This window comes from Lepidothrix coronata, unplaced genomic scaffold, assembly GCF_001604755.1.
Source record: "Lepidothrix coronata isolate B3197 unplaced genomic scaffold, Lepidothrix_coronata-1.0 Scaffold368, whole genome shotgun sequence".
NCBI lineage: Eukaryota > Metazoa > Chordata > Aves > Passeriformes > Pipridae > Lepidothrix > Lepidothrix coronata.
In genome coordinates this window covers 192178-200863 of record NW_016690548.1, presented here as the reverse complement: position 1 = coordinate 200863, position 8686 = coordinate 192178, and the positions used below count along the sequence as shown (strand labels likewise).

General features: G+C 50.5%; 2 protein-coding genes across 2 annotated transcripts in view; one reads left to right on the top strand and one right to left on the bottom strand.

The window, feature by feature from the left end:
- The window catches only part of LOC108509468 (guanylyl cyclase-activating protein 1-like), a 10999-nt gene extending 8466 nt beyond the window's left edge, over nucleotides 1-2533 (bottom strand). Inside the window, exon 1 of the mRNA XM_017838910.1 lies at nucleotides 2336-2533. Coding sequence (XP_017694399.1) covers nucleotides 2336-2533 — 198 coding nt within the window. The remainder of the gene's footprint in view (nucleotides 1-2335) is intronic.
- A 3739-nt stretch (nucleotides 2534-6272) lies between these two features.
- The window catches only part of GOLGB1 (golgin B1), a 37622-nt gene continuing 35208 nt past the window's right edge, over nucleotides 6273-8686 (top strand). The window contains exon 1 of the mRNA XM_017838906.1: nucleotides 6273-6356. The gene's annotated coding sequence lies outside the window, so the exon portion shown is untranslated. The remainder of the gene's footprint in view (nucleotides 6357-8686) is intronic.

Here is an 8686-nt window from a genome sequence, read left to right as displayed (position 1 = left end):
GAGCAGTATCTGAGGCCAGTGACAGAGCCAGACATCAGCCTGACCCCTGAGCAGTATCTGAGGCCAGCGCCAGAGCCAGACATCAGCTTGATCCCCAAGCACAGCCAGAGACCAGCACCGACCTCCTCGGCCTCATTAATGCCCACGGCATTCCCACTCCTCCTCCTGGTGCAATTCCTGAACCTGCTGCAGGACTTCCTGCGTTTCCTGAAGGACAAAAAGGCTTAAGCAGCGGGATGAGCGGGATCCAGGGCTACAGTGGGCCATGGCCATTTCCTGCTGGGCCAAAGGTAGCCTTGGGGCCAGAGGCTGCTCTGTCCTGCCCACGCTGCTCCGCTGCACCCACACCGGTGCTGACGTGACCGAGGTGTTGAAATAAAGTTTCTGTGTTCCTCATTAACTGTGTTTTCAGCCCTGCTCAGTGCACCCATGGGCTGGGAAAGTCCCTGCTCTGTCTGTCAGTCTGCTGGGCTGTTCACATTCGTTCTTCAGCCTGGAGAAAGCTCCAGGGAGATCTCAGTGCCCCTTCTGGTGCCTAAGGGGGTTTAATAAAGGGGAAGAATGGCTTTTTGCATGAGCAGGTCATGATAGGACAAGAAGAAATGTTTTTAATCTAACAGAGGGGAGATTTGGAATACATTTTGGGAAAGAGTTGTTACTCAGTGAGGGGGGAGGCCCTGGCACAGGTTGCCCAGAGAAGCTATAGCTGCCCCATCCCTGGAAGTGTCCAAGGCCAGATTGGATGGGGCTTGGAACAACCTGCTTTAGTGGAAAATGTCCCTGCCCATGGCAGGGAGATTGGAATGAGATGATCTTTAAGGTCCCTTCCAACCCAAACTGTTCTACAATTCTATGGTTGCAATTTATAAAATCAGTCTATTGAAAATTTATCCTCTTTGTCTTCAGCACAGTTCTCAGAATCTGAAGGTCCAGAGGGCAGATGATTCCATCCATCATGTCTGTATTACTACAGGCTGGTTCTTCCTCTGGGTGCTCTTGTTCATAAAAGAAGCTAAAGGAGCTTAGATTAAATTACTAATAACAGACTAAGGTTAACTGACTGATGTAGGTCCATCCCCACTAGCTGCCATGCTCTTTCTTCATTCCTCTTGAGATCACTATCACTTTATTTAGATGATAGCTTTTTATCTTTTCTGACCAAGAGTCTTCTTAAAACATTGTTTACCACAGGAGAACTCTGGAATGCACAACAATCCTTGAACAAATTTTAAAGTCCTTAAAGATTTAAAGAAATAAGAGAGGTAAAGTGAAAGAAAGACTTGTGCAAAATCTGTAAAGATTTTACTTTTGTTTATGAAACTGCTTCTTATCACAATCACTATCCTGGGCACAGAGGACTTTGGGATGAGAAAGGATATTCTTTGAGATCTGTAGTCATTTCCAGTCATTATGCTCACTACAAGACCTCAGCTATCCTAATGGAGCCTGGCTGCTCCTCTCTTTAATTTTGTAATATTCCTTAGCATTCCTTAACTCCTTATGCTGTCTCACATGTCCAAACTAACATTCTTTGCTCCGTGCCTGGGCTTTCCTTCTTCAGGACTGATCCCGTGATTTCCCACCTGGTTCACATGCCTCGTGACTGGATCCTCCTTGACTCCATTCCAGAACCGTGGAGCAGAGAGCAAAGTTGAATTTTCCCAAAGACAGATTTCTTTGTTGTTGAGATTACAGGCCTGCAAGCATAGGCTGAGGTATATACAGATAAAAAGCATGCAAAAGTGAGGGCCATTGCATGCTTAAAGGAATTATGGGGGCTACTGCTTGTTACCAGTGGTCACCTATCACAGAGAGGAACACTACCCACCCTCGCTCCTGTTCCACACAGCACAGCTGGCACCCAGGAGAGCCACAGAGGTTGTCTGCCCATGCACTGCTCGTTTGGCTGCCAAATGCCCGGAAATTATTCCTCTGTCAATGCTATAATGACTTCTATTCTGTCTGACTCCTGTGGTCTCTACAATCTCATACAGATATGTTTTTGAATAATAAGAACATGTAAGAAAAAGTATAATGAAATTAGCACTTTGATAGTCAAACAAGGCCAAGTCAAATAATACGCAATAAGAAATTCTCAAAATTCAAAGATGAACTTGCAAAAGGTAAGTAGTAATCAGGTATTACCTATGGTTATGTTATCTATGTCATTATCTACGCACATTCATTTACTCCTTGCATTTAGCTACTTTAATTAGCATCCCTCAGCAGCTCTCCACACCAGTGTTTCTGAGAGAGAAGTGAGGACTCTAAAAGTGCAGGAGTTGGTTCACTTTCAAGCAGCACGAGACAGTTAATTCCTTGCTGGAGAACTCACCTTGTTCATATCAAATGTGCGGAACATCTGCTCAATGTACCTATTGGCCTCCGGATCGAGCCCTCGAAGCCCAAAGAACTGCTTAAATTCATGCTCTGTCAGCTGTCCAGAAGGACACTCCGTCATGAACTTCTTGTACCAGTGGTGGATCTCCACAGCCTGTAGGTCATCCACTGTGGAGCTGCTGTTGTTTCCCATGAGTGTCTGTGGTCAGAAGAATGATGCTATGGGAGTGATCCTCTTCCTCCCGTGGCTCTCACAGCACTGCCTGTCTGCTCCTGTCCACGTTCAACAGTTATGGGAGGGATCTAACTTTCTGCAAGCCAATTATAAACATTAATCCTCTTAGAGGCTGGTCTACAAATCAGAAAGTTTCAATGATACAAACAGTCTTCTTAGAATGGATGCAAGATAATCTAGTAAATCACTGCTATTTCAGGAGCTAAACCAGAAAGGGTGAGAAGGTTAATCAGACACTGGCATCGGGAGCTATACTGGTTTGGTAGACTACCCTGTTTTTAACCTTGATATAATTATACATGAAGATAAGAGGAAATGGCTATGAGACGTGGGATGTGAGGTTAAGTAAGGATCTACTCCTCTAACTGGATTTGATAGTGTGTTTTCTCAAACAGACATGTTGAATAACTGGGTGAGTAGGACCAGAAGGTGTTACAGAAGTGGCCCAGTACAAGAGTGAGGCTATGTGGGGAAAACCTCACCTCCACGCACACAAAGTGGCACAGAGGAACAAAGTGGCAGGTGGGGGAATCCTAGTAATGCCCTAACCTGGCTAATCCCAGAATCACCACAGACCTGCAGTCAACCCAAGGTTCATCTGCACAAAGCAGTAGGAACAGAGACAACCACAGGCTGGGGACCAAATAACCCCGTAGGAGAAATGAAGGCCCTGTCCCAGCTCCTTCTAAGTCTGTCACAGGGGAGCCATCAGCCCCATGGGCCTAGAGATGACACCATCATGGTGAGTGAACAGAAGTTGTCAGAATACCTTACAGACCAAGTGGGTACTGCCTGGGGCATGGAAAACATGGTGCAGGGGAAGAGCATCTGTGGATTTATTGCACAAGACTCACAATGGGATGTTTAGGGGAGGAAGGAAAGGTGGGAAAAGGGATGGGTCTAGGCAGTTTGGTGATGAACAAGCACGGGAAAATGGAGGGAAAGGGGATACAAGAGGTTTGTTGTATGTAGAATGGTGTTGGTCAGTACGAATGTCTAGCCATACCCTGTGCCGGATCAGCACAGTCTTTCCTGTCTTCTAACATTTCTACCTCTTTTCTTCTGTCTGCACAGCGCTGTGCTCTGGACATATGTGTGCATGGGGATCTGAGTGCCCACAACTGGATTGAGTGAGACTGTGTCAGTCTATGATCACCAGTGACATCAAGCCAGACTAGCCAGCCCGTAGATTAAGTGTTTTGGGAATCAGGTGCGTGTATGTCTTTGTTAGTGAGACCACTGGAGTAGCTGACTATTGGAAGGACCAGGGGTCCAGCCCAACAGCTGGAGAGACTGAAGGTGTGGGGTTGAGGGAGATCCACTTGTCTGTGTGTTTGTGCAGGAGACAGAGAGCTGCACGCTGTGGGCCTCTGGAGGGACCCACAGTGCACGTGTCTGTTGGTATGTTGGTGTGTGCAAGGGAACATGTATCAGTGACTGAGGTGGGGATGTGTGCCTTGAGTGTCTGGCATGTCCATGTGCCAGCAGCTGGAGAGACCAGGCATCGAGAGCCAGCTGCTGGGTAGGCTGGATGTCTAAGCCCACCTACTGTGTGTATTTGCCACTGACAGATCTTCACAGAATCACAGAATGGTCTGGGTTGCAAGAGACATTAAAGGTCGTCTGATTCCACTCCCTGCCATGGGCAGGGGCACCTTCCACTGAAGCAGGTAGAGTCAAGTAGTAGAGGGGGGAGAATCCCCTCCCTTGACCTGCTGCCATGTTTCTTTTGATGGAGCCCAGGATACAGTGGGCTCCCTGGGCTGTGAGCACACTTTGCTGGTCCATATTCAGTTCTGCATTCACCAAGACCCCCAAGTCCTTCTCCACTGGAGAGGACTGCTTTCGATCCACTCGTCACCCAGCCTGTACCTGTGTTTGGGATTGCCCCAGTCCAGGTGCAGGACCTTGCACTTGGCCTTGTTGAACTTCATGAGGTTGGCACGAGACCTTCTCTCTACCCTGTCCAGGTCCTTCTGGGTGCCCCATCCCTTCCCTCTAGAGTATCAACCACACTACTTTAAGTATACACTTAAAGCCCAAATTTATTTTTAGTGTACTAGAAATTTTAACAGTCTAGTTCATGAGTCATTATTAATTACAGTAAGCAAAGAAAAATAATGTAGGCCAAGTACTTATATACAAGAAAAAAGTTGCACTAGTAGCAATAATCAAATTAAAATTGCAACACACCTGCCTTGTTTCTGTGCTTTTTCTGGTGTTACACTCACCTGCCTGCTGCTCCTCTGGGTATTAAGATCTGTGGTTCCCTCGGATGCTTGCAGGGGGGATGGGAATGTCATGGCAAGTTGTTAGCATCCAGAGTCCTTCACTGGAGGAATGTGATGTTCTTTTTAATGGTTTCCTCATCCTCTCTTCTTTTTGTCTTTTTTCCCTTTCTTCTCTTTCCTTCCACTTAGACTCATGTATGCACGTGTTAGAGTTGGAAATATCTCATTCTACCTAGAATAACTGCTTGTTATGACTAGCTATCTAGGACCACGGTTGTACCACACAGAGATAAATAAGCAAAATAAACGAGCCATAGTTTATTTTGACATTAGAGGAATTGCTCTCACAGCTGAACCAAGTGAACAAAGCTGCAGGAAGGGTGTGAAAAATTCAGACATGCCTGTCAAGCCTTGTCCTGAGGCCTTGTGAACTCAGAACAGAGCCTGTGGCCATTCCAGAAGCAGGAATACGGGTGCACCCAAATGCACACACCAACACGTGATGGGGATGGTCAGAGGAGAGGGAACTGGGCTGCTCAGGCTTCATGAACTCTTGCCTTACACCTGGCTGGGGGCACCCTCTGGGACCAGTGCAGACCAGGAGATGAATGGATGGAGAGTTCTGAAGAGAATGACTCAAAGAAAACAAAAAACTGGACAGGAGCTGGCAGTGTGCACATCCCCACCAGTGTGGGCAGCAGGGGAGGGGGGATTCTGTCCCTCTGCTCTGCTCTTGTGAGACCTCCCCTGCAGAGTTGCCTCCAGCCCTGGGGAACAACAGCACAGGGAGGACGTGGAGCTGCTGGAGAGAGTCCAGAGGAGGCCCCGGAGCTGCTCCAAGGGCTGGAGCCCCTCTGCTCTGGAGCCAGGCTGGGAGAGCTGGGGGGGTTCACCTGGAGAAGGCTCCACGGAGACTTACTGCAGCCTTTCCGTACGGAGAGGGAGCTTAGAAGAAAGACAAAAGTCTTTTTCTGCCAAGGGCTGTAATGCCCTACAAGGGACAACTGTGCACGAGGGCAGCTTTGCACTGGGTACATTCACAAGTGCCCAAGGCCAGGCTGCACGAGGCTTGGAGCTACCTAGTGGAGTGGGACACGTCCCCGCCAACGGCAGGGGGTGGGACTGGATGATCCTTTAAGGTCTGTTCCGCCCAAACCAGTCCGTGACTGGGCCCCGCCTCGGGCGCTCCCAGCACCGAACGGGCAGGCCCCGAGTCTGCCGGGCCCCGCCCCCGACCGGCCCCGCCCCCGACCGGAACCCGCGGCTGATTGGCCGCTGCTTTGCTATTGGGCGGGGCCCCAAGGCCTCCTCGGATTGGTGACTTTGTGCCATGTTGCAGGACAACGATGGCATCGCTGCTGCTGCTCCGTCGCGATTGGCTGGCGGTCATGTCCATCTTTCAAGTTCCGCAGGTGATTGGTCACTGTCCCTCCGGGGCGGAAGCGGCGGCGTGTTCCGGTGCTGAGGTGGCGGCGGGAGCGGAGTGGCGGCGGCGGAGCCGGTGGCGGCTCCGAGCTGTCTCTCGGCGGTGCCTCTCCGCCGTGCGGCAGGTCAGTGCCTCCCTTCGGTGCCGTCCCCCCGCCGTGTACGGCCCGCGGGCTCTACCGCCCGGCTCTCGGCGGCGTTCTCGGGCCGCGCTCCTTCGTGGCCTTGCGGGGCCGGGGCGGGTCCGCAGCTCCCTGGGGCCCGGGCCGTGAAGAGCAGCGGGCCGGGCCTGTCCTGTCCTCTCCCTCCGGGCTTTGCGGGCCGGCCCGGCCTCCCGCCGCTGGGACACCGCCGGCGGTGCCCGCCGGTACCGGGAGCGCAGCCCGGCCGGGGCAGGTTCCCGCCTCGCCGGAGGCGTTGTCCGGTACGTCTGCGGGGCTGCCGGGGCCCCTCGGCGCTGCCCGCCCCACGCGGGGCAGGAGCCGCCACTCCCGGGGCACGCACGGCGCTCCAGAGCTCCCCGCCGGTCCTGGGCTCTGTCGGAGCCCCTGTGCACAGTGTGAGACGTTTGGTCCAAGGCTTGTGTACAGCAGCACTGCCTTCAATGCCTGTTTGATTTGTTCAGAAAAAGGAATTAACTTCATTTACGTGTAATAACCTTAGAATAGAATAAATTAGGGAAAAACACTTCAAGTCTTTCCCTGCTGTTGCTGGTACCTGGGGATAGAAAGGCTTGATTTCTGCCCAGCTTACTGTGGGCTGTGCTGACACTTCCAGTGGGCTGAGGCTGTTTGGGGCAGTATTTCAGAGGAAAGGAGCCTCTTCCAGATCACTGCTGGTAGTCCCAGTGTTCAAAGTAAAGTCGCCCCAGGGAAAGTTCATTAGTCATAGGAATGGTGAGCAAAAGGTTATTTTCAATTACAGCGAGAATGCAGAGGATCCTGGCTCACATCTTGAGCATAGTGGGGGTCCCTGTGCTCTGCTGTTCACTGCAGGGATGGGAATCCACACCCCAGTGAGAGCCTGGGAGAGCCCCAGACTTGTCTCTGAGAGCTGCACTGTTTGCTTTATTGGGGCGAGGCAGTGGAACTCTGACTAACCTCTGTCTTTCTGTGTTTGTCTACTTGTGTTTGTGGGGAAACTGGCCAGCATTATATAACACCAGGATATTCCTGCCACGAGTCCTTGAGGCTAATGCATAGGACAGCCACCACCCTGTGTGCAGACTGTTGGCTTTGGGACAGAATTTAAAGCTGTGCTATGCTTGTTCCTGCTGGATTTGTTCTCAGGAAGGGTTTGAAGAAGGCTGAGCCAAGCTCTTTACAGTGGTGTGTGGTGTCAGGATGAGAGAGCGTGAGCTGAGACACAGGATGTTCCCCGATTGTCAGGAGATGCTTTTTCACTGTGTGGGTCACTGAGCTCTGGCACAGGTTGTCCAGGGAGCCTCTGCTGTGGAGCCTTTGTCCTTGGAGATGTTCAGAAGCTGCCAGCACAATGGTCTTGGGCAGCTGGCTCTGGGCAGCCCCTTTGAGCAGGGAGCTTGGACCAGATGACCTCCTAACTTCACCCATTCTGGGGTTCTGTGATAAGATCCTCCATGAGCCTTTTATTTGTTGTCCTTCACTGAATTTTCTCCAACAGGTTCCCCCCTCTTTTGTTCTGGGGGGCCCAGGACTGCACACAGTACTCCAGACATGACCTCACCAGTGCTCAGGAGAGAGGAAGGATCAGGTTCCTCCTGATATGCAGCCCAGGATGCTGCTGGCCTTTGCCATGAGGGTGCATTGATGGCTTAGGGTCAGTTACCTTCTCTGCAGAGTTGCTTTCCAGGGATGTTTCTGAGGGATCCAGAGCAGTGGCCCATGTATGCCCATGCTTTCCCTGTTTGCTATAAGCAGCAAACCTGCTGCTGTTCATAGAATTGTAGAATCAATTTTTGTTCCCCATTCACATTCCTTGTCATATTCAGCTGAGCTGAGAATATAATTTAAAAATGAGTTCAAAAGACGTGAATCTCAAAGACTTGAGTTCAGGTTATTAAAGTCCAGGTCTGTGCAAATAGCTGCAGGCAGGCCTCAGTTCCTCTGTTTGCATTTTGAGGAGGCCATCTATGAGCCAGACCCAGCAAGGCTTATTAGCTTGAGTGCAGTATCAGGTTAATGGAGCCAACCTGGACAAAGGCCAAGGAGTATTTTCTCAACATAATCCAGGTGTGCATGCTTGACATTGTGATGCCTGCAGCGTGTGGACAGGTGCTGAGCCCCATCCCTGTTCCTGGTTACAGTGGATGTTTGCAGATGCCTAGATTCTGTTTTTCTTTTTCCATATTTCTAATATCACTTCTAATCATTCATCAAGTGGTTCTCTCAGTCCCAACTGCATATTGTTAATTTGTAACTTTAAGAAGCTGTGGCCTAATATGCAGTTGGAAGATCAAATCCATCCTATTCAGATG